The 26,439-nt window shown below is 35.9% G+C and overlaps 1 protein-coding gene across 4 annotated transcripts in view; it reads left to right on the plus strand.

Annotated features, from left to right (window-relative positions):
* Nucleotides 1-26,439, plus strand: part of RAD18 (RAD18 E3 ubiquitin protein ligase) — a 110,507-nt gene that overhangs the window by 27,204 nt on the left and 56,864 nt on the right. For all 4 annotated transcript variants that reach the window (XM_069084040.1, XM_069084037.1, XM_069084039.1 and 1 more), the window contains exons 7-8: nucleotides 20,784-20,968; nucleotides 23,666-23,742. In XM_069084040.1, the coding sequence (XP_068940141.1) occupies nucleotides 20,784-20,968; nucleotides 23,666-23,742 (262 nt within the window). The remainder of the gene's footprint in view (nucleotides 1-20,783; nucleotides 20,969-23,665; nucleotides 23,743-26,439) is intronic.

A 26,439-nucleotide genomic window follows, 5' to 3' on the forward strand; every position in this document is an offset into this window, starting at 1 on the left:
TAGTCTCTGAGACTATAATTGGCATTAAGAAGGATTATGAAAGATTTCTTGCAGAAAGTGAGAACTTTAGTTGAGACTTGAAGAAGTCCAGGAAACTAGTTCTAATTCTGAGCATTTTAGACATGAAGGAGAGCCAGTGAAAATGCTTGGAGTCAGTAGATAGAATGTTGTTTGTGAGGAATCACAGGAAGGCCATTGTCACCAAATATTATAGTATGTGGATGGTAGGAAGAGGTCAGGTTATGAAAGGCTTTAAAAGCCACACAGAAGATTTTATTTTTAATTGTAGAGATAATAGGGAATCACAGGAATTTATTGAATGGGATGGGAGATGATATCATCAGACCTTAGTTTTAGAATGATCAGTCTGACAACTGAGTTGCAGATGGATTAGAGTGGGGAGAGACTTGTGGTGGGAGATCAATTGGTAGGCTATTGTCACAGTCCAGGCTAGACGCAATGGGGGGTGGTGCTGTTAGAGGAGAGAATGGGACATATACAGGTAGAAACGACATAGCTTGACAATTAATTGGATGTGGGGGGTGAGAGAGTGAATAGTTGAAGGTGATACTTAAGTTTTGTAAGCCTGGGTGATTGGGAGGATGGCAATACCCTTAACAGTAATACGGAAGCTCAGATGGGTTGAGCACTTAGGGGGAAAAGATAATGAGTTCAGTTTTGGAGATGTTGGCATTAGGATGTTCATAGGACATCCAGTTCCAGTTACTGGGCAGTTGGAAATGATAGATTGGAAGTCGGAAAAAAGGTTAATAATGCTAGATGGGTATATCTTAGAATCACCTGCCTAGAAAATGAAAGCCTTGGCTTATTGATGTGATCACCAAGTAGAATAATATAGATGGAGAATAGAAGGGTGTGCCAGTTAGTCTTGGGGGTGACCTAGAAGAACCAGCAAAGGAGACTAAGGAGCAGGGTAGAGCAGTGTCATGAAAACATAGAAGATATGTGAAAGTGAGGATGATGAAGAGAAGATGGGATAGAATGGGGTCCCTTATGCACGTAGAGAGGTTTACTTGGCAAAAAGGGCCACCTTTTCATGTCAGACAGGTGAAGGAGGAGATAGTGGCAGAAGGCATTTGGGGGGAATGAGATGAGGAGAAGAGAAGAAGGATGTCTTGGGGAATGTCCAACATTTTTTCAGTGAAGCATGAGGCATAATTCTCAGCTGCAAGTGTGGGGGATGGGGAGTTCTAGGAAGGATAAAGAGGTTTAGAAAAGTTGCTATGGTGAATGGGATGCTGAGTCGGTGTCTTGCCACACTGAGGGCCCACTTGAAATTATGTAACATAAACTTTTAGAGGATCACTTCAGCATACTTTGTGTTTTTGTCCAGCTCCTTTCTGCAGTAAGGAGCAGAGGCAGTGGAGGTGGGAGGAATACAAGGCAGATGCTAAGAAAGATAAATTCTTTGATAAGATAAAGGGACAAAGGACATAAGAGAAGGGGACATTGTAAGGTGGGATCAAGACTAAGGAGGAGACCATAGCCAGTGAGTTGGTGGTGTTTTGGGACAAAATGAGGGTAGAAGGGTGGAGGGATTAGTTGTAGGTTTGGAGTTGCTAGGCAGAAAGAGGTGGAATGACAACAGATTATGATCAGATAAAGAAATAACAGAGTCTTTAAACATGGATGTAGAATACTTGTGAGCACTGAACTCATTGAAGAAGAAAGAAGAGTGTCTTTAAAGTCTGAACATTTTTGTTATTTTTATTTGCGTAATTCCATAATGATGGTAGTGATACTTGGTCCCATGGCCTATGCACTGGTATACCCATCTTCCCATAAGAACTGTACCATTGACTCTGGTCACTTGTTGTCATCTTTACCAATTTGCTGGGTGTGAGGTAAAATCTCAGAGTTATTTTGATTTAAATTTTTTAATTCTTTTTCATGTGGTTGTTAGTAGTGTGCAGTTTTCCTCTGAGGACTGTTTGTTCATATCTTTTGGTCATATACATATTTACAAATGTGTCAACTGTCTATATCAAAATGTTTTCTAAAATATTAGTAGTTGAAGGGTTTGCCAAATGACAATGAGTCACAATAAAGATGTAATTTTTTTTTCCCACTTAAGTTCACAGACGCCCTGAAATTTATCCACAGTGGGGTGTGTGTGTGTGTGTGGGGGGAGGTCCTGTGGAGCTCAGGTTAAGGATCCATTCTCTAAGACTATAATGAATAGAAGGTAGTTTCCTTGTGAAGAGTGCTGTACACCAAAGAAATCTCAGTTCTGGATTCTCTTCCCCTCCTTGTGACTATATCTGTTCATATCTATTGGTGAAAATAGGCTGTTGGATTATATGAGAGACACTAGGACATTGATATGGTGGTGCTACTGTTTTGATTTCCATAATTACTACCAGCCTTCTTTGTCATCTGTTGTAGATATTCTTATATGTGTTTCTAGGTATACAGTTTAATTTCTCATTATCTGATATTTGGGGAAGGCATGGACAAAAACATGTTTTGCTTTCCTTAAATATCAGACAATAACTTAAACCCTGAATTCTTCCAGTGTCCTGCTATCTGTAGTAGGTGCTTAATAAATGATTGTTAAAATCTAGTCATGAATAAGTGATTAATTTGTTGTTGTTGTTGTTTGCCCTTTTTTTGGAGGGCAATTGGCGTTAAGTGACTTATCCAAGGTCACACGGCTATTTTTTGCGTTAAGTATCCGAGGCCGGATTTAAACTCAGATCCTCCTTACTCCAGGGCTGGTGCTCTATTCACTGCACCACCTAGCTGCCCCAATAAGTGATTAATATAAATAAAAAGAGTAGTCCTTTTCCTGAATTTTCTTTCCAGATCATAGACTTTAGAGCAGGAAGGTCCTTTAGAGATCAACTGCTACCATCCTTACATTTTATATATGAGGAAACTAAGACGAGAGCTAGGTTAAATAACTTGACCAAAGTTTCACATGTAGAATGCAGTGAGAATCTTAAACTTAAACTTTTTGGTTCTATAGCTTACTAATACTGACTATACATTTTTCACAGGTTTAGATTTAAAACAATGTTAGGTGAAAAAAGCTTTCCGAAGGAAAAAAAGATATGGAGGTATGAAAAATCCTTAAGAAGGAGGTAACACTGATCCTGGTTCACTTTTTATTCCCTCTAAACGCATCAGGAGATAGCATAAGGGTTCAGAAGAAGGGTGTTTTCCTCCTTCTATCTCTGACTTCTTTAGATACACACACAAATACTCTGTGACTCAAATGAAAAAAAAAATCTGGTAGCCAAGAAGGGAGTGGGTAAAAAGAGTCTTGGTCTAGACAAACATTTTGTTGTTTTTATCTCAAGTAGATTGTGCGGTAGTATGTAAGTTGTGTAAAAGTGGCTCATGGATGAGCAGTTCTTAAGCTAAGAAAGTCCTGTAACTTCAGTTTTCCATCTTCCCCTTAAATATGTTTGGAATATAACCTATGCTTCTCCCAACTTAAGGTAACTTTATACTAAAATTGATCAGAACTTCCGAGTAGATCTGACATTTAGCATTAAGGAACTACTTTGTACCTGGGCCTTTTTTTTGGAAGGACCTGGAATAGTGAATCTTTTGAACACCACATTAGTAAGTACTGAGCTATCTTATTTTCTGGTATTTCTTGCTATGTAGGTTGCGCATTTTCTCTGAATTGTGGGAGAAAATCAGTACCATGCTTTTGGGAAGTTTTTTATAGGGCTTGTATTTTGAAATTTTTGAAAGAATTTGCTGAACCCTAATAATGCTTATTTTCTTTTAAGAACCACATTTCCATTTGGATTTTACAGTCATAAACTAAGTTTTTCAGAAAAGACCTTGATAATTTGTCTGTTACCTGTATTTTTCTAAGTTCCTAAGAAGTTTTTCAGCCTGTTACATGGTATTACTTTATGTTTCCTGAATTTTGTAAACCCTATAAGGTCCAAGAGACAGTTATATTTAAAAAGAAACATCCTCCAAAACCTAGAAATACATTATCTTAGAAGCATAGTACAAATGTCCCCATCTTTCAGTGGTTATCTTTGGCTTTAGGCTTCACTGCTTTAGCACTAAAGAAAATAGTTTAGCCAGTTGGTGGTAGTGTAAGACAGTAGAGATTTTTTTGGTAGCTTAGTTGCTAGTTTTTAACTAATGAACATGTAATGAATGATTGTTGATGTGCAAAAGTACACTGATAATAGAGACCTTTTTGGTAGCTTGGTTACTAATTTTTAACTCTTGAACACATAATGTGGTTGTTAATGTGCAAAAATACATTTTAAAATAAGGTTTTCTTGTGTATACCAGCTTGAATAATAAGAAATGATATTTATATAGTCTTTAAGGTATAAAATAGGGTTTTTTTTTTTTTGGTATATTATCTTATTTGGTCCACATAATATTCTTTGGCCCCTTTTAATTTATACCAGAATCTTTAACACACTCTTTTTTGAGGCAAGGGGGTTTCCAACTATAATAGTTATGTTTAGTGAGCATTATTAATCACATAATTGCTCACTGATCAGTTAAGGGCTTATAAAGGCAATTATGATGCTGTGACTAAGTTGTTTAAAATACTTTTCAGAAGGTGTTTCCAATAAAGATATGATTTTTATGTCATCTGTATGTTCCATTTTTTCCCTAAGAATTTTTCTTGTTAAGCCTGGGGCTTGATCCCTTAGGATTATTTATTTTTTTTAATTGGGAAATGCTTCTAAATGGTTTTAGTATAGTTTGGCATTTGCTCTGGTGGGTATTAGTAGATTGTTTAATGTATTTTTTTTTATTTTGAGTAATAGGGTAACAAGTAGTACTAGGGTAAAAGTATCAGGGTAAAAGTATATGGAATGATGTGAGTCACTTGAGTGGGCTGCTTTTGGGCTCTAGGAGTCTTCACACACAAGAAATTATAATAGATCTAGAGCTTGGATTAAGTAAAAATCATGGAATGCTTGATATTATTTTTGAGGGTGTGCATAGCATAGGATCATAGGAGAACTGACTTATTAATTTGGTGACTTTGTGGGAATCACTTAATTTCTCAAATCTTAATTTCCCTTGTAAATGGGGATTTCTGCTTAAATCCTCTCATGTTGTATTATACTTGGTGATGATCTTGCCTTCTGAAAGCTCTAGCAGTAGATTATAAGCTCTTAGTTAGGAATTCATTTCTCTGCTGATTTTTCTAATGAATTCTCTTATACCTATTGATAACTTATAGTACTAAGAGTTGAAAGTGAAGAAAACAGAATTCTGAGTTTGGAAAAAAAAGCAGCCTGATATCCCCTTTAATAATAATAACCAGCATTTACATAGTGCTTTAAGGTTTGAAGAATAGTTTACAAATATTATTTCATTTTATCCTTCTAACAACCCTGGGAGGTAGATGCTGTTAAGATCTCTATTTTGCAGATGAGAAAACTGAAGCAGATTCGATGTAAAGTGACTTGCCCCTTGGGTCACACATTTCACAGTGTGGGGGACAGATTTGAATTCAGATCTTTCTGACTCCATGCCCAACACTGCCTTTAGTAGTTGGTTGTTTTTCTTTCCTGCAATTATTAGTGATTAATTTTAAATTTATTGTGGAATCTGTGGCTCTACCCTCATGATGATCTCATTTTCTTGATTATCTAACTATTCTCCCCTTCCCCCAGTGAGGTCAAAACCTTTAAACTTTTGTGTCCATTTATGTAACCTGGGCTTTTCTGTTCTTGCTGCTTTTCACTTAGCCCTTTCTGGAGACTCTGAGAGGTGGCAAAAAGAGACCTTATATATATAGAAGGCACCACCTTCTCCATGAAGCCTCTCCTAATGCACTCCTTTCCAAAATCATACTGGCCCTGAAAAGTGAAGATTCCCTAGATCTGTCTTTTTACTATTGGGGAATCAGAAATTGGGCCACTGGTTTGGACTCCTGATCATTTAATATCTGCTATGTCCTTAGTTGTACTTTAAACATTTCCGTATTCTTCTTTGCCATTATTATATTTATTCTAGTGTCAAGAACATTTCTGTACAGTTCTTACAATCTTAACTAATGGACTGCAAGATTAAACTGGGGAAATTCAATTATCTTTTAATTTTTTTACTCCTCTTTTTCTACTTCCTGACTATGACTAACTCAAACTGATTTTGTTACAGGTCACAAAATTGCATTTATCTATGTATTGATTTGGCATCTTACTTTCTTTTCAATATAGTCTTGTTAATTTCTTTTTTTTTTTTTTTACTAGTTTTTGTGTTAAGTGTCTGAGGCCAGATTTGAACTCAGTTCCTCCTGACTCCAGGGCTGGTGCTCTATTCACGCTAGCCGCGCCCCCTAATTGTTAATTTCTAAACCTTAATCTTCTCTGCTCCAAATCTTGTTTAGTATTTTAATTGGGTTATTCTAGTTTTTTATTTTTTCACTTGCTGGATCTTTCTCTTGCAAATTGTTGTTGTTATTTGTTTGTTTCAGTTGTGTCTGACTCTTTATGACCCTATGGGGGGGTTTCTTGGCAAAGATACCGAAGAGGTTTGATATGTCTTTCTCCAACTCATTTTACAGATGAGGAAAGTGAGGCAAACAGGGTTAAGTGACTTGGCCAGAGTCACACAGCTAGTAAGTGTCTGAGGGTAGATTTGTACTTAGAAAGATGAGTTTTCCTGACTCTAGGCCCTGGCTCTCTATTCACTGTGCCACCTGACTGCAAAGTAGGACAATATTTTTAGGCATTATCCTTTTTTTTATATCTAACCCAATGACCCTGTAATGTTCAAACTATAGTAATTTCCTTTTTGCTTCCATATGGTTTACTTATATATATTTTTTGCAGTATTCCTGGAATTAATCCCATAATTTTGCTTTTGGGTGATTAAAGGTGAAACTTCCAGATTAATAGGCACAGTTTCTCTTTTTCCCATATAAACTATTTCCAGTTTGGTTTCTTAGTTAAAAACCTGTGACTACATGGTCTGTTCTAATATTTTCTTCCAATCTGTGTTGTTCCTTTTAAGTGAATTTGCTCTTAACTTCCTAGATAATTAAATACTATAAAATCATTTAAATTAGTTCACTGTAATCAAGTAAATCAAACTCATATTTGACTTGTTTTTTCCATGAGGAACCTCCTTTTCTCAAGACCTTTTAAAAATTTAACGTTTATTTTCTCCTTCTTAATCCAAAAAGAAAAATGAAACTTTTCTAAAAAATATGCATAGTCAAGCAAATGACTTCCCTAATAGACCATGTTAGAAAAAAAGTATGTGTCTTATCTTGAGTATAACCTGTCATTATTCTTCATTATCAGTCCCTTTAGAATCATTATTGGTTGTTGTCTTTATCAGAGTCTTTTGAAGTCTTAAGTCTTTCACAGTTGTTCATTTTTTTTTACAATGCTTTTGTAATTGTCTAAATTATTCTTTGGTCCTACTCACTTTACTCTTTATCAGTTCATACAAATTTTCCATGTTTCTTTGGAACTGTCCCATTTGTTTTTTTTTTTATGGAACAATAAATAGTATGCCATTATATTAATATACCATGTTTTGTTTAGCTGTTCTCCAATTGATTGCCATCCCTTTAGTTTCCAGTTCTTTGTCACCATAAAAAGAGCTTCTCTAAATGTTTGTACATATGGGTCCTTATTCTTTTTTTTTTTTTAATCTCTTTGGGGTATTGACCTAGTAGTGATAGTATACTGAGTCAAAGAGTATGTGCTGTTTAATAACTTTTTAGGCATAGTTCCAAATTGCTTTCTAAAATGACTGGACCATGGGGCAGCTAGGTGGTGCAGTGAATAGAGCACCAGCCTTCGAGTCAGGAGGACCTGAGTTCAAATGCAGCCTAAGACACTTGACACACTTACTAGCTGTGTGACCTTGGGCAAGTCACTTAACCTCAATTACCTTGCCTTCCCCCTATTCTCCGTTTCCAAAAAATGATTGGACCAATTCATAGCTCCATCAAAAGTTCTCTAGTGTGAATGTAGCCCCTCCAACAGCTATCATTTTCCATTTTGGGGGTGACCAATATGATGGGGGTGAAGTATAGTGTCAAAATTGTTTTAATTTACCTTTCTTTAATTATTAGTAATTTGAAACATTTTTTCATATAATTAGTGATGGTTTGTGTTTCTTCCTTCAAAAAAGTGTTTATTCAATCCTTTGGCCTTTTTTGTTGTTGTTGGAGAACAAAATAAATATAAATTTGAATGAATTCCGTATATATCTTGGATATAAGACCTGTGTCTTGCTTCAAAGTTTTTCCCCGGTTACCTGTTTCCCTTCTTAATTTAACAGCATTAATTTTGTTCAAATTTTAAAAAGATTGCTATCAAAAGTGTCCTCTACTTTCACACCTACCCCAGGAGAATCACTCATTTGGCCAATAATTTTTCCCCTATCCATAGATCTAAAAGATAATTTCGGCCTTGCTCCTCTAATTTGTTTATGATATCATATGATATCAGACTTTTATGTCTATGTCAAATTCATTTGGTTCTTATCTTGCTATATGGTGTGAAATGTTGGTCTGTACCCAATTTCTGCCAAACTCATGAGATCCTGCTTTACCTCTGAAGTCTGAGACTTACTAGCTGCTTCTGCTGCTGCTTCTGAGCTTCCTCCTTTATTCAGGGATTCCTTACCTGGAACACCACTGCCATGTGTAGGTCCCCTTTGCTGAGCCCTGGGTCTGCCACCTGGGACTATGTCATGGGCACCAAAGCTTGTCCTTGTTGCAGTGCCCTAGTGTGGATTGGAGGGTGCCCTGGAATGAGTCAGCTCTCCTTTTGCCCTGGTGCACAGCATCTCCATAATGTGCTCTGAGCTTAGCATGTTCCTGGCCCAACCCTGGGGTCTCTAGTGTCCACAGACCTCCCTGTCAGAACTAGACAAAGGATTCACTGTGACTTTTTGAAGGATTTCCCCATCAGGATTTGGTCTGGTGATTTTTTTTAAGTCTGTGGGGAAAAGCTCATAGCATTGCTCTTTTTTTTTTTTTAAGCTCTGCCATCTTTCTTCTGCCTCCTTTCATTTCTATTTTGAAAGAACACTTCTTTGCTGGAAGCCACTCACCCATCTAACCTAATTTTTTGAGTTAATATTCAAATCAAATGATTCTGCTTTTGTAATTGTTTAGCTGGTGATCTGTAGGATGCATGCGCATTCAGTTGTCTAAGAATTTGCAAGTTTCATTTCTATAGTGGATGAAATATAAAATGCTAGTCTTTCTTGAGATAGTCTTTTTTTTTAATCCTCATAGGTTCTGTATCCCATTCCAGCACCTCTTCCAGTCTTTTTGTATTGTACATTCAGTTCTGACTTCAGTTGAATAGAGAAATCCAGTCTCAAAATTCATCAACCCATAGGAGCCTGACTTGATTCTCCCCTGCCTGGGGAATTTAGACTTAGATCTGAATTACCGAAGGATCTTGGTTCTAGACTTCTCTGTCTTTCACCATCCTGGTCTAAACCTTACCTTCATAACAGGGAACCACTGCATTTATTACTTTTTCATTGTATTCCTTTCTGTCCACTTTGTCTAGAAAATGTTATGTCCACCACCATTTTATATCTAAATAGAGTTAATCTATATACATTAAACAAGCCATCAACAAACAAGGTGGGGATGAAACTGAATTTGGGAAACCCTGGGAAGATAATATCTAGGTTCATGAGATTCCCAAATAAACTGAGAGTATTTAAATTCCTTCTCACTATCTAGATTTAAAGAACAGAATAAGGAGAAAGTTCCTGTTACTAGGTCATGGGGTTAATTAGACTAATCTCCCTTGCTTTCAGGAACATATTTCAGTCCTTTCCTTAACAGGATCACAGTCAATCTAGAGGGGCAGACATTGGCTAAGTTTAAGCATGGTGAAGATTTATCCTAGTGTGGTTTAGTCCTTAACATGTGCAGTGTATAAAGCAACTATGAACACGAACCTAGAAAGGTGTGTGTGCACCTCTTAATATGTCTAGGCAGACTTGTCCTTTTTTCTTAAACCATCAGATTCTAATCCTAAATGAGGAGTCAGCCAGACTGAGTAGCTTTATTCCAAAATGCCTCCTTAGGTATTTCAAAAAGCCCCTTATTTCTAGTCAGTTGACCATGAAATATTTAGAAGAGAAACATTCCAGGGCCCTTCTGGCTTCTGTTAGACATTGGAATCCCAAGTCTTTACAGTGCTATTTAACTGGAAGAAAAATTCAGCATTGTTTTTTGTAGCCAAAATCTATCAGAGATATGTTATTAAGATACAAACATTCATGCTTAGATACCAGACCAGTAGTTTCCCATGCTAATTGTAATTTTCTCTTAATCCTACTAACATTTTATAGTAAAAGTATGGAACAGTGCTTGGCACACAGTAGGCATTATATAAATTCTTATTCCTTTTCCCTTTCCTTTCCCCCAATCATGAAAAAAGACACAATTCCAGAGCAAGATAAAACAAAATTGGTTTTAGGTTTAGATTGGTTTTTTTCCCCAATATATTAAATAGTACTATAGTAATGTTAATGCTGGCACACCTTTAAAGAAATTATCTTCCTGAAATAATTATTCCTCTTTCACTGCTCTTTCCATCTGGTCAAAGGCAAATAAATGGATAGTCCTTTTAATTTTAAAAATTAAAGTATTCTTTTACTCCTAAGTCTGGTTACCATAAGTAAGACTAAGTCTGTTAGTTTCTGTTAATCAGTATCCCTTCCTGACTTTGAATGAGTTTTCTATTTAAATTAAAAACAAAAAAACTGATTAGATATTTGTTTTCAAGTGAAACTGAGGACTCTTTAGGGTAGGATATTGTCTCCTTAGCATTGATTAAGACTTCATAGTTAAGAAAAACTGATAAACATTTTTTTATTCAGCCAAGATCAAGGATTTTAGACTTACAATACTTTGTGACAAAATATTTTTATTAATATTTCATAAAACAAAGAGGTCTTTATTCCATATGCTTTTATATCCTTGATAACTTACTCTTACTCAACCTATATATACAACCATTTGCCAAATCTCGTCAGTTCTATCTCTGTAACATCATATATATATATATATATATATATATAATCCTGTCCATTTATGCAGTCATCACAGTAATTCCACCTCTTCTTTGGATAGTCATAATAGTTTCCTATTTGGTCTCTCTGCTTTTCATTTTCTCCCTACTCCAACACATCTTCCATCAGCCTGCCAAAATGATTTTAAAGTGAAGATGTTTGTATCCCCCACCCCTCAACACACAGAAAATAAATTAGAGTGACTTCCTAGGATTGTTAGGATAAACTCCTCAATTTGCAAATCAAATATTTTCATAACCTGACTCCTTTCTACCTCTCCAGTGTTCTTACACATGACTCCCCTCCATGTACTCTTCAATCCAGCCATACTGACCTGTTCAGTGTTCCACACATAGGATGCTGACCCTCATATTTCATTTTGTGTACTGACTACACCCCGGCTTAAAATGCATGCCTCACTTTCACCTCTTGGAATCAAGACTCAGCTCAGGTACCACCTTCTCCATGAAGCCTCTCCTAATGCACTCCTTTCCAAAATCATATTGTATTCATATTATATATGTTATATACAGGCCAAGGACTGTTTGTTTCCCTTTTGTCTTTTTTTTTTTTTTGAAGATTGATTTATTTTTTATTAATTAAATTTATTTGTTTATTTACTTTTAGTTTACAGCATTCAGTTCCACAGTCCCTTGAGTTTCAAATTTTTATCCCTCTCTCTCTCCTCCCCTCCCCCCATCATAGTGTCATGTACTCTAATATAACATCTGCAAATATCTTCACATTTATCATTAGTCAGGTTGTAAAGAAGGATTATAACTGATGGAATGATCAGTGGGAAAGAGGAAACAAAACAAAACAAGAAAAAGAAACACAGCAAGTAGTTTGTTTCAGTCTGCGTTCAGACTCTGATCCACTGCTATGTTCCTCAGCCAGTACCAAGTAGTTTTGATGGACTGCTGCTTTATAATACAGATTTAAATCTGGTATGACTGGGCTACCTTCCCTAGCATTTCTTTTAATTAATTGCCTTGATATTCTGGACCTTTTGTTTTTCCAAATGAATTTTGCTACTATTTTTTCTATCTCTACAAAGTAAGTTTTTGGTAGATTGATTGGTATGGCACTAAATATGTAATTTAATTTAGGTAAAATTGTCATTTTTATTATGTTAGCTCGATCCAGCCATGAGCAATTGACGTTTTTCCAATTAGTTAGATCTGACTTTATTTGTGTGAAAAGTGTTTTGTAATTGTGTTCATATAAGTCTGGGTTTGTTTTGGTAAGTAGATTCCCAAATATTTTGTAAAGTCTACAGTAATTTTAAATGAGATTTCTCTTTCTATCTCTTGCTGTTGGATTTTGTTAGAGATATATAGGAATGCTGAGGACTTATGTGGGTTTATTTTATATCCTGCAACTTTACCAAATTTGCTTATTATCTCAAGTAGTTTTTTACTTGATTCTCTAGGAGAGTGATAGCTTAGTCTCTTCTTTGCCTGATTTGATTCCTTCAATTTCTTTTTCTTCTCTTATTGCTACTGCTAACATTTCAAGTACCAAATTGAATAAGAGAGTTGATAGTGGACATCCTTGTTTCACCCCTGATCTTATTGGAAATGCTTCTAGCTTATCCCCATTACATATTATACTTGCTGATGGTTTTAGATAGATACTACTTATTATTTTAAGGAAGGTTCCATTCCTATACTTTCTAGTGGTTTTAATAAGAATGGGTGTTGTATTTTGTCAAAAGCCTTTTTTGCGTCTATTGAGATAATCATATGATTTCTGCTAGTTTTGTTGTTGATGTGATCAATTATACTGATAGATTTCCTGATATTGAACCACCCTTGCATTCCTGGAATAAATCCTACCTGATCAAAGTGTATTATTCTCGTGATGAGTTGCTGTAGTCTTCTTGCTAATATTTTATTTAGAATTTTTGCATCTATATTCATAAAGGAAATTGGTCTGTAATTTTCTTTCTCTGTTTTTCCTGATTTAGGTATCAGTACCATATTTGTGTCATAAAAAGAATTTGGTAGGACTCCTTCTTCTCCAATTTTTCCGAATAGTTTGTACAGGATTGTAGTCAATTGTTCTTTAAATGTTTGGTAGAATTCACTAGTAGAACCATCTGGCCCTGGAGATTTTTTCCTAGGGAGTTCATTGATGGCTTGTTCAATTTCTTTTTCTAAGATGGGGTTATTTAAATAGTTTACTTCCTCTTCAGTTAGTCTGGGCAACTTATATTTTTGCAAATATTCATCCATTTCACTAAGATTGTCAAATTCATGTGCATACAGTTGGGCAAAATAATTCCTAATTATTGTTTCAATTTCCTCTTCATTGGAGGTAGATTCACACTTTTCATTTTTGATACTTGTAATTTGGTTTTCTTCTTTTTCTATCATATTGACTAAAAGTCTATCAATTTCATTGTTTTTTTTTTCATAATACCAGCTCTTAGTTTTATTTATTAATTCAATGGTTTTCTTAAATTCAATTTTATTAATCTCTCCTTTGGTTTTCATCATTTCTAATTTAGTATTTAATTGGGGATTTTCAGTTTGTTCTTTTTCTAGCTTTTTCAGTTGCATGCCCAATTTGTTGACCTCCATTTTCTCTATTTTATTTATGTATGCATTCGGGGATATAAAACTTCCTCTTAGAACTGCTTTTGCTGTATCCCACAAGTTTTGGTATATTGTCTCATTATTGTAATTCTCTTGAATGAAGTTAGTGATTGTTTCTATCATTTCTTGTTTGACCCACTCATTCTTTAGGATTTAAGTAAGTTATTTAGTTTCCAATTAGTTTTTAGTTTATCCTTCCATGGCCCTTTATTACATATAATTTTTGTTGCATCATGATCTGAGAAGGATGCATTTAATATTTCTGCCTTTATGCACTGAATTGTAAGGTTTTTATGCCCTAATACATGGTCAATTTTTGTATTTGTGCCATGTACCGCTGAGAAGAAGGTATGTTCCTTTTTATTCCCATTCATTTTTCTCCAGAGGTCTACCATATCTATCTTCTCTAAAATTCTATTTATCTCCTTACCTTCTTTCTTATTTATTTTGAGGTTGGATTTATCAAGCTCAGAGAGGGGAGATTGAAGTCCCCCACTAGTATAGTTTTGCTATCTATTTCTTCCTCTAACATCCTTAACTTCTTCTTTAGGGATTTGGATGCTGTACCACTTGGTACATAAATGTTTAGTAATGATATTGCTCCATTTGCCTTTTAGCAGGACATAGTTTCCTTCCTTATCTCTTTTAATTAGATCTATTTTTGCTTTTGCCTTGTCTGAGATAAGGATTGCTACCCCTCCTTTTTTTTTACTTGAGCTGAGGCATCATATATTTTACTCCAGCCTTTTACCTTTACCCTGTGTGTATCCCCCTGTTTCAGATGTGTTTCTAGTAAACAGCATATTGTAGGATTATGGTTTTTAATCCATTCTGCTATCCACCTCTGTTTTATGGGAGAGTTCATCACATTCACAGTTATGATTACTACCTGTATCTTTCCCTCCATCCTATTCCCTCCCCTGTTTATGCTTTTATTTTTCCCTCTTCTTCCTTCCCCTCCTTAAGAGTTTTCCTTTTGACCCATGCCTCTCTCAGAATTCCCTTCTTATCAGCCCCCCTCCCTTTTCCTACCCTTCTCCCTTACTACTTCTTCCCTCCCTTCTAACCACCCCACCCCTCTTTCGTAGCCCTTTGCCCCTCCTACTGCCTGTAGGGTATGATAGATTTTTATACTTAATGTAGTATGTTATTTCTTCCTCAAACCAAGATTGATGAGAATAGATCTCATGCAACGATCCTCTCCCTCCCCTCTTTCCCTCTATTATGATAAGTTTTATGTCTCTTCTTGATAAAGTCCTATACTTAACTGAATATGTTATTCCCTCCTTGCACTAGAACCAGTGGGGGGAAAGCTCATATAATGCTCATCTCCCTCCCTTCTTTCCCTGTACTATAATGTTTTTATGCCTTTTTGTGTGGCATAATTTACCCTTTTCAGCTTCATTCTTTCCTTTTATTCCATTGCAGTCCCTTTGCAGCCCTTAATAAGATTTTATCATCATTTTGTGTAATTTATACCCACACCCTCTATTTATCTATATCCCTTTTAGATGTCGCCATAGGTATAGAATTCACGATGTTAACAGGTATCAGCTTCCCATATAGGGATGTAAACAGTTTGCTCTTATTAAATAACAAGTTATGTGTGTGTGTGTGTGTGTGTGTGTGTGTGTGTGTGTGTGTGTTTTCCCAATTTACCTTTCTATGTCTCTCTTGAGTCTTGTAATTGGAGATTGAATTTTCTATTGAGCTCTGGCTTTTTCATCAGGAAGGTCTGAAAGTCCATTATATCATTGAATGACCATCTCCTTGCCTGGAAGATTATGCTCAGTTTCACTGGATAGGTGATCCTTGGTTGTAACACGAGCTCTTTTGCCTTGCAAAAAATCATACTCTAGTTCCTCCGATCTTTCAATGTAGAAGCTGCCAGATCCTGTGCCCGTGTTATTTGAATTGTTTTTTTCTGGCTGCTTGTAGTATTTTCTCCTTTACCTGATAGTTCTGGAATTTGGCCACAACATTTCGAGGACTTTTCATTTTGGGATCTCTTTCAGGAGGTGTCCAGTGGATTCTCTCGATTTCTATTTTACCATCTGGTTCTAGGATCTCAGGGCAGTTTTCCTTGATGACCTCTTGGAGGATATTGTCCAGGCTCATTTTTTCATCATGATTTTCTGGTAGACCAATAATTCTCATATTATCTCTCCTGGATCTGTTACAGTTAGACTCTTCTTATTGTCATTCCAGTCTTACTCTTTTTGCCCTTTTCCATGAAGTTTTCACTACTTTCTCTTTTCTTTGAAATTCTATTGCTTTTATATTCTATTCTCTGTAACTTGGCACTAATAGACGGATGATTTAGTAACTAAAGTAAATTTTATTGTGTCTTCAACACAGTGTATTTCAGAAACATGAACAGTAAAGTTGTCACCTTTATTGAAGAGCTAAGAGTTCCATGTATTGTACCATGTATAATAAGAAGGATATGTAGTACTGTGTAGATCATAGGTAATATTTCGGAGAAATAAAAATTATCTAAGTTGCTGATTCTTCCTTATACATACTCTAATTAAAGTTTTGTGTCTGGGTCTCTTCTTTTCAACCAAATTTTAAGGCCTAGATCTTTGAAAACTGGGTTTGTATGTTATAAATTTCTTTTATATTCCCAGTAGTACCTGGCAAATTCTTAAAATCAGTAGTTGCTAAGGATGTATCTGCACAGTCAATATAATAGGTGAGAACTAGTCCTAAACATCTAGCTATGGAGATAAAGGGATTAAGTTCAATTCTTACTTAAATTATCTTGTATCCTTTGAAAAATCATCATCAGTGCTCATACCACCCTAATTCTCTGGATGTCCCATTGGTATCAAACTCAACAAATCTAAAATTTTATTCAATAACTCTCCCATTTCAATTAGCTGCCTCTTACCTTCTTTGTTTATTTCTGTTAATAGGCACACCATCCTTTCAGTTACCTAGATTTGTAACTGTATAATCATACTACACTCATTTTCCCCTCTCAGCCCCTGTAACCAAACCAGACCAATTACTAGGTCTTATGGATCCTGCTTCCATACTTTCAAATCTATACCCTTCTCTCTAATCACACAGATGTCACTACATTTCAGGCTCTATTCAGTTGTTGCTGAATGATTATAATAGACTCCTAACTATATTCCAACTTCTAGTCTTTTCCTTTTCTTCTTCTACACCAGTGGAGTCAGACTTAAATAGAAATGGATCCCTGCAGCTCACATATTGACTGAGAAAACCCACAACTTAACATTATTTAATATTTTATTATATATTTTTTATTTTGTTACATTTTCCAATTACATTTTAATCTGGTTCTTGCCTACACTTTAGGTTTGATGCTTCTGCTCTACACAGGTAGCACTTTCTCTAGAAATAGGTTTGATTTCAATAACCTTCACTGGTTCTCTCTTGTATTTTATTCTTGAGGCAAATTCTTCAGTCTGGCATCTTAAAGCTCCACCACAATCTGGCACCAACCATTGTTTTCTCAACTGTAGTCCCCCATCCCTATTTTTTTTTTCAGTATAAAGCAATTTTATTTAAGGAATATAAAATGTTTTTGCCATGCACATTTTGAACATGTGACATGTCTAATTTTTAAGTTTGCATTTATTGGAAACTAGTATGTGTAAAAACTTAAGTATTGATCTTCATTGTAGTGCCTATTGAGTAAATAGTATGATTGTAGTATCCTTTTGGGGAAAGGGAGAAGGGAAGCTCTTTATAGCAGGTGCTAATTAAATTATAATTTCATTTTTATCTTTAGCTAGATGAGAGCAAGGTTTTGAGAGTGGATGCTTTACCACTAAGCATTCACTGTCGTCAAAGTGCTTTAGAAAATTAACAACAGCACAAATGATTGTACTCTCCTCCACAGGTTATCGTGATCTGCATAAGAAGTAGAAGGCTGATTTATGTTTGTATAGTGAGAAATGATTGAGAAATATATTAATGAAAACATATCTTTTACCTAAAAAACTGAAGTATAGCCATATATTCTTTTCTGTAATTTATGAAAAACTTAAAAATATCCTAATGTTAGGCTTTATTGTAAAACTGTCAGCTTTGGTCTGACTTTTTATAGAGGGGCACAGCAGTATTTAGTATAAATTGTGGAAGCATTCTTTTGAACATGTGATATCTTAGAAAAGTAATATCTTGAGAAGCAGCTATATATCCTAATTGCTACAGTATCTAAAGAGGTGACACTGCCTTTTCAGTCCCAAAATACAACAAAAGCAAGGCCTATTATAATGGTCAAGAGGATCTCTTACAAGCCTCTGAAACGAAAGACATCTAAATACATTACATTTGGCATATTTCAATCTCACTCTCATATCAGAATAACAAGCCTTACTTTTTAACTACATAGATTTTCCATTTATAGTATATACAAGGTACAATTTCGGTGTCTGCTGAGATAGTTAACCAAACCTTTAAAACTGGTTCTAAAAAGAACCACTCTCTGAAATGCCTGCTCAACCAGCTCTGCTTATTGCACCTGAGAGGCCTTTTCCAGAACATGATTTAAAACTGAATATACCTCTTTTTTCTTCTTTGGCTCTCAGAAACCATAGCTTCCTTCAAGGGTGAATTCAAGTGCCACTTTGTGAAACTTTTCCTGATTACTCCTCAGGTTCAATGGTTTCTCCTTCCTCAAATTTGAGCTTACTTATTTACATGAGAAATAGAATGTAATATAATCTCCTTCAAAATGGTAAATATTAAGTTGTTTTTGTATCCCAGGACCCCTCCATGTGTCTTGTATATGACATGACTTAGTGTGTATTGAATTAAGCTGAGTTATTCTCCTAATGACTCCTCCCCTGTATTTTGATGCTTCAGAAGTCCTTACTTTATCAGGCTTTCAGATGGTTTTCTTTATTATTATTAAATGATATTTTATTCTACATTTCCATGTCCACTGATATTCCTTTAATTTATTATTTCTGAATTGATCAGATTATTGCTGATTACATTTCAGTCTTTAAGAAGAATAGATGATCTGAAAACTAAAGCAACAGGAAAGGGAGTGAGTTCTCTTACTGGTATGACTGGTTATATTATCTGTATTTTCTGTTTCATTTACTCTCTCAGAAATTTTGAAGTACCTTTTGAGATTCTTTTTTTTTAAGCTCGGGCAAGAAAATATTTACTTTAAAAAATATGAAACAAATATATAAATAGCTTAGCTTGATTCTTTCCTATAAATAAAGCACAGTCCTAGTTCCAAGTCCAGAACTGTCCTCAGACTTCATTATTACCCCCTGGCTTCTCAGAGCTTCCCTCAGGGTTAAGTTGGCTGCAACATAGTGTTTGGCATCCTAGTTCCAAGCTTACTATGACTCCAACTTCCATGTTGGCCACCTGGTAAAGGGGACCTGATAGGAGATTCAGGGGAGCGGGGTCTTCCATGTTAGGCCATCTGGGCATGGTTCCAAAGTCCCCACTGCACATTTCCCCTATTTCAAAGTTGGTGTCCCTAGCAAATACACATTAATGCATTTTTTAGTTAATGCAATCTTTGACCCAAATTAAGAACAGTCCTCTTGTGATCTCTGGGGAAGCATAAGCAATCTCCATTCACTTGCTTCCCCAGTGTCATATACTTAAGTTTCAAAATGGACAATGTTGTATGATCATCTAGATAATCAACCCTATGTGTACTAATAGAAATCATAATTATCCCCCAATACAGAGTTTTATATTCATGTAACAAGGAATATTTCACAAAGTTTGCATAGTCTTAGCTGTGCAGTGCCTTTCTTAACCTACAAGTAGAGAGAGCAAAAACAGGCAAAGAAAACTGATTTCCCATGTTGTGGGGAAACCTGGTTCACACTGAGCTTTCCAAATTACTTGGAGCTCTACCCCTAGGGATTTGGGGCCTGCAAGTCAACAAAGGACTTACTTCTTTCTCCAATGAGAAAATTGTCCTAGGTGGAAACTCTTTCATGATTCGGTATATAATATCATCATCTGGAGTCTAGACAAAAAAAAAATGTACCTTTATATACAGAGTACACCCAGATTTTCTAGGGCTTCCTCTGTACCCCTAGAGGTCCAGGCAATTTCCTTTGGGTCATTGTTCCAAAGGGTGCCCTAAGTTCCTCCCTTATCTCCCACCCCTTCTTCCCATGGATCCATACTACTACAAGGATAAACAAAATGGAATTTCAAAGTCATCCATCAGGACAAGAAGACAAGTAGGAATAACTAGAGAAGAAGCAAAGAAAGTCAGCTGCTTATGAATTTTAGACACAGATATCTCATCCTAAGAGATTGTAGGGCATTTTGCTTTCACAAAAGGCAAGTAGTCTAGGTTGCTTTAAATGCCAAAGAACAAGATGAACATTTCTTACTAGACCATAGCAACTTAGTGATGTTCATATAAAATTTAATATGAATACTTACATACAGGACTCAGTAATACAGAATGTTTCAGTATATCAATATTTATATAAAGAATTCAGTACTACTAAAAGTTTCAGTACTTAAATAATCAACACATGAAAAGTTTGCAAAATCACACCAGCTCACTTGTGGTGTTCCTTCAGGGGCTTACCAGCATCCCACTTCCATTTAACTACTAGCTTTTAAGGATTAAGGATTTAAAGGATCAGCTTTTAAAAAGAAATTTTTACTTCCAAGGTATAAAACAAATAGACAGATAGCTTAGCTTGGTTCCTATAGAGTGCAGTCCCAGTTCTAAATCCAAAACCCACCTTCGTCGGGCTCAAGTCCCAGGACACCCTGGTTTCTTAGGACTTCCCTGTTGGGCTGACTGGCTGCAATATTCTACCTGGAATCCTGGCTGGAAGATCACTGTTCCAACTTTTTTGTAAGGTTGGGATCACCACTGGCATCTGAAATTGAGGACAATATGGAACAGAACAAGACAAACACCCAGAGCTATGTAGTGGAGAGAGGGAAGGTGCTCTCTCTCCTCCCCTCCTGTCAACCCCCACTCCCCCATCCCAATCCTTCTCTAGTTCATTTCATGGTTCCCATGTGGTGGCTGAACTGAGACCTTTACTCTGTAGACACAGCAGGAAAGAGCCCTTTTGAGATACTTAAATTAGTCCTGCTAAAATGATATTTTAACATCCAAGATAGTCTTCACTAACCTCATTTTTTTCAAATCTTTTTTAGTTCTGTTAATAAAAGAAAGACAATGCCCAAAGTGGTTTACAACTTACTCTCTGACCGGGACTTAAGGAAGAAGCTCAAGGAACATGGACTCTCTAGTCATGGGAACAAGCAGCAGCTTATTAGACGGCATCAAGAATTTGTGCACATGTACAATGCCCAGTGTGATTCTTTACATCCCAAGTCAGGTACAAATATGTTGCTTTCAGATTGAAATTGTGTTGGCTGGAGGTGGAGAAACACAACTTAAGTCTATCAAGTTACCCAACAGGTTTTTCAGAATAGTTTATTTACTGCCCCTTGTTTCCTCAAAATCAGTCAGTTCGTTTGGTTGTATGTTAAAAGGTTCCTGAAATGCCGTGTTGAGATTGAGATGACAGGACAAAATAGAGCAGTTTTACTTTCAGTCTTTCTTTCTTTTTCATGTCTTTTATTCATTGCTTGCTTGTCCTGGGGCCAAAGGGAAAAGTTTGTTAAAATGGTAGATCCCAATATAATACAAAGATAGATTTAAAATAGGTTTGGGCCCAAACTGAGAGCAGTTAAAAATTCAAATTTGTATTTCTAAACATAGAGAATCAGTTTATACATTAAGCCATCATTTGACAGAAAGTGTCTCCCTGTCTCTTTGAATCTAACATTGTAGAAAAGATGGGCTAAATTAATTGGTCCACTTTTAAGAGGTTAACTTGAGTCCTATCCTAAACAGCCCAAACACAATATTTTAGTTACCATACAGATAAATTTTTTTTGTGATAGACCAAAAGAAATATGATGTAATTACAATATGGCAGCATTATTGTTTTCTCATATAATTTTTATGCATATAATATATACATAATTATACATATACCATAATATATCAGATGCACTTATTGTATAACTTATTGTGGTTCTCTTCCAGAAAAGGCACTAATGCCAACCAAGAGGGCCCAATTAATGTGAATAAGCCATCCCATGGAGTGGTAGCATTATTCAGATTTGCCCTATATATTTCTATTGGGCTGGAAGCGGTGATCATATCTTTCATAATAACTTCAAATAGTGCCAGTTAGAATACATTGGCTTCTTCCTGGGGTTTATTCTTTATACTCCTCTGGATCTAACTGCTTTTCTTTAGTTAAAGAAAAAAAACACTGAAATGGAATCTGTGCTTATTTATTTCCACGCATAATTGTACCCAAAGTATGAGGTGGGGCTTCCTTTATCCGCAGGCTGGACTGCTGAGATTGTCCTTGTTCTTCATGTCTATTCACTGACGTGGTAGTCAAAAGACTTCAGGGACGATTGCCAACCAATTGATAAGATTCTTCAGGTCACACTACTAGTAAGTGTGTTAAGTGTCTGAATCCGTATTTGAACGCAGGTCCTCCTGACTCCAGGGCCGGTGCTCTATTCACTGCGCCACCTAGCCGCCCCCAGAAACTATTTTCAATCTTACTTAAAACTATCTTGAACTTAAAACTATCTATAGAGTGTAGTTATAATATAGCTTGAAGACTGTAATGTCTTTAAAAAATTGTTCTGTTTAAAAACTCCTCTTACAAAACTAAAAAATATGTTGGGCTAGATGTATATTCTATGCGTAAAAAGAAGTACAATTTAGAGTAAAGATTTCTTTTGTACAAACTTTGGCCTTCTAAATTTGCTGAAGTTTAATGACAAATCACTCACTTTTGGTTTTATTTTGAACTTTTAAATTTGACTTTGAGTGATAGCAAACCATGTCTTTGATGCTTTCCAACTTAAAGTCCTAGAATTAATTTTTTCAGAGTTTCTGAAGTAAGGGAGGCAGAGCTGGACCACTCTGACAATTTTTGACTTGTCTCATGTTACTACCCACTTCAAAAAACAACTTTATTGACTGTCTTTTTCCTATTTGTTCATTTTTCTTTACAGTCTGTTCCCAGCATGCTTTTCTGGACCTTATCTTCATTTATTTCCTGTCATATATTTTCTCTTATAACCAAACTGGTCTACTTTCTCTTCCAAATATTTCTTGTGTATTTCGGTCAACATTGTTTCCTCATGATATTACCCTCTCCTGGAATATTTCTATCTTCACCTAAGCTCTACCTGTTCTTACAACCTCATTTCAGATCTCAAGATCTCCTTGAAGCCTTCCCTGGTCAGTCTAACTCACAATTCTCTCTCCATTGTTTGAACTCTTAAAGAGCTTATTGCCTCCTATTATCTTTTTATGTATATATACTTTTCTTATCTCTCCAGGTAGAGTGTAAGGTCCTTGAGAGTAGGAACTTGATCTGATGCTCTTTTGTCTCCTCTACACAGTAGCACAAAGCCTTGCATGTGTTAAGTGCTTAATAAGTATCTGTGGATGGATTTGGCATTTCGATTCTGATAATATCCTCATTGCCACTCCTGGAATCAGAATGCTGAGGAGGTTGGGGTGGCAGACAAATGGGGAATGGTGAAGAACATAGTGGATTGGCTGTCAGCTCAATATGGAAGATTAGCACAGGATAAAATATGATGAGGATTTGACCTTTCTGGAGTCTGCCTGAGACCTATCTAGCCTTGTGGGGAGTAAGTCCCAATCATTTGTTAAATTAAAATAAATTATTATGGTCATATCTTCAAGTTAACCAAAAGGATAAATTTACAATGCTATGCTTCCCTCTTGGAATAGTTGGACTCAAACTGTGATTAAAATTAAATCTGATATTAACTATTTTGATGATCTTAGCTTACTTTTCAGGTATTGTCTGATGATCTTAGTCAGGGACTGTCTGTTCATCTTCTAAGACTCCTAACAGTTCAGAGGGAAGACTTTCAGGAAAGGTTAAGAATATGACTTCTCAATTTTTAGATTATACATGTCAACAAACTCACTGTGTCACAACTTTATGTATTTATTTTAACAGTTGCTGAAATAGTTAAAGAAATTGAAAATATGGAGAAGACTCGAGTACATCTTGAATCAAATAAACTGAATGAAAATGTAAGTTTATAATGTCTGTTTTCGTAGCTTTTAGGAAGAAGATGAAGCCTAAAATTTTTACTAAAATGATAGAAAAACATAATGAAATCTTTTCAACAGGAAACATACCAGGACACATTTCAGCATAATGTGTTGTGTTCTTATATTGTGGATATTAACTGGGGGGTGGAGTCTGAAGCAGAGCCACTTATTACCTTTTGTTTATAGCATGTCATCAATGTCAAGTATGGTGGAAAGAGCACCGGATTGGGAGTTAGAAGTCGTGGAGTCTAGTCCTGGCTGTGGCATCAACCAATTAACCAGGTTTTGGTTAGCTGCTCTGGGCCTCAGTTTCCCCATCTGTAAGATGGGGTTGCAACAGTGAATTTCTCAGGTTTCTTTTAGCTATAAAACTCTAAGGTGTTATGACCTTAGATCTTTGAAAACAGAATCTTGTATTGAGGCCCTGGCTCTGTCACTTTCTAGTCTTGTGACCTTGACAAGTCATTCAGCCTGTCTGTACCTTAGTTACTTCATTTGTAAAAGCAGGATAATGACACCTCTAGGGTCCAGCTCACAGGATTATTGTGAGGATCAAGTGAGATGATACATGTAAAGTACTTTGTAAACCTCAAAACATCATATAAAAGTAACTGCTGTTTTTTTTATCATTAGGAGAAATGAGTTAGCATTAAAAATCTATTTGAATTTTGTGTTCCAGTGAGATCGTAAGGAAAGATGAGACATAAATGTCTCATCTATATACAATAATGTCTATATCTAACTTACTTGAAGGGAAAGAAACATTGAAAAAAATCATGAACGTATTGCCCCATCAACCTAGGTTTGCTTTTTTTCTTGCAAATCATACTCCAGGGCAACTTTTCATGTCTTCCCAAATAGACTTTGCTTTCTAGAGTCTTCATGATCTAATAAGCTGCTGCTATAGGTGAGTATTTGACTGGAAATGAAATAGTCAATTTCATTTTTTTTAAAAACCTGTTTACTGTAAAGACAGCCAGGAGTGCCACAGTGTATAGAGCTCTGGGCCTAGAGTCAGGAAGACCTGAGTTCAAATCTGGTCTCAAACACTTAACTAGCTGTGTGTGACCCTGGACAAGTCACTTAACCTTCACCTGCCTCAGTTTATTCTTCTGTAAAATGGGGGTGATAATACTAGTACCTCTACCTCCCAAGGTTCTTCTGAGGAGAAAAATGAGATAATATTGTAAAGAGTTTAGCATAGTTCCTGGAACATAGGTTCTACATAAATGCTAGCTATTAGTAGGTCTGTTGGCTATCCTCAGCCTGGTTTGGCCTATCTGCCAAGATAGCTTTACCAGAGTGTGGCTGCTGCGCATTCTACAGCCTTTTGGAGCCACAGGTGAGATTTCAGTGACAGGACAATACAAAAGGTATATGAGCAACACTGACAGGGCTTAGCAAGCCCTCTCACCAGATGTATTGGTCCTCCCTGAACATCCAGGAGATGCCTGTCTAAGCTTGTGAAAACTTCTGAGAGAATGGGTAGAGGAGAACAATTTTGTTTCAGTGGCCATGAAGGTGGCTAAAGCAAATGCCGTGGAGTATGAGAGCTTGGTAAAACATAGAAGATGCCAAGGTCATCCACTGCAAGCTGAGCCATTGCCAGTCTGTCTTGCCACTGGACTTTAATGACTCTCGAAGAGACAGTGAGGCTTGCAGCTCTGCCTCACTTCAGTCCAGTGCATGTGCAAATCAAGACCATACTCATCATCCACTGCTTCATCCTTCCAAACTTGTATTGGACTGATCATCTACAGCTGAGCATACTTTACCCTGATTCCAGTGTTGTGATGTTGTTGGTCTTCTTCAAAAATGAAGGACAAACAACATTAGTAGCAGTAGGAGTATTATTTCTTCCTACTTTCATTAGTAACTAAAATGACCCAATTCTTTTTTAATCTTTCATAAAGGGAAGCCTACCTTGAAGTCTAGTTTCTTCATTGAGGCCTGGAGGTAACCTTATTTTCTCTCTTTTTTTTTCTTTTCCTTTTTATCTTTTTTAAAATTACATTAATACATATTTAAGGAATAAAACAAGCATTTCCATAACATAGGACAGTAAAAAAGCTATTTGTATATGAAACTGCAAATCTGCTATGCACAACTTGCTATTCCTTTCAAATATACAACAAAATTATCATGTCAATTTCTTTTTTTTCTCCTTTTTTTCTACACTTTTTTTTCTGCTCACACTAAGGAAATCATAGATACTTAAAGTTGTTCAAGGAAGGGAAAGTGGAAAGAAATATTTGTTTGGTGTTAGTGGCATGCTTTAAAAAGGTACCCTGTATTATACCTTTTAAGAGGAAGAATCAATGTTTTTTTACTGTGGCCCTGGTTTGGTGAAAGGGTTGGAAGTGGGGGATAAAGAGGAATGAGCTATCTTCCTTAAGAAAATAAAGTTTATTAACTCTCTAGGTGTAAATGTTTCTTAAGTATCTATGGGTATAGAACAGAAAAGTACCATTTCACAGAACAAAAAATTTGGTATATTTAAGAACATTCATCTGTAAAGGACTGCTATAAGAGAATATATCCAAAATGAAATCCATTAGTAGTGTGATCTTTAGTAATAAGAAAGAATCTTCTATCAGTATGGCATTGTGTTTTGGTGACTAAAACTTTATTTTGATGGACTTACTTTCCCTAAGTCTATATGGCAGAAAGAATTTA

This window comes from Petaurus breviceps, unplaced genomic scaffold (assembly GCF_028583685.1).
Source record: "Petaurus breviceps papuanus isolate PSGF00001 unplaced genomic scaffold, PetGlider_PUasm1.0 174, whole genome shotgun sequence".
NCBI classification, from domain to species: domain Eukaryota; kingdom Metazoa; phylum Chordata; class Mammalia; order Diprotodontia; family Petauridae; genus Petaurus; species Petaurus breviceps.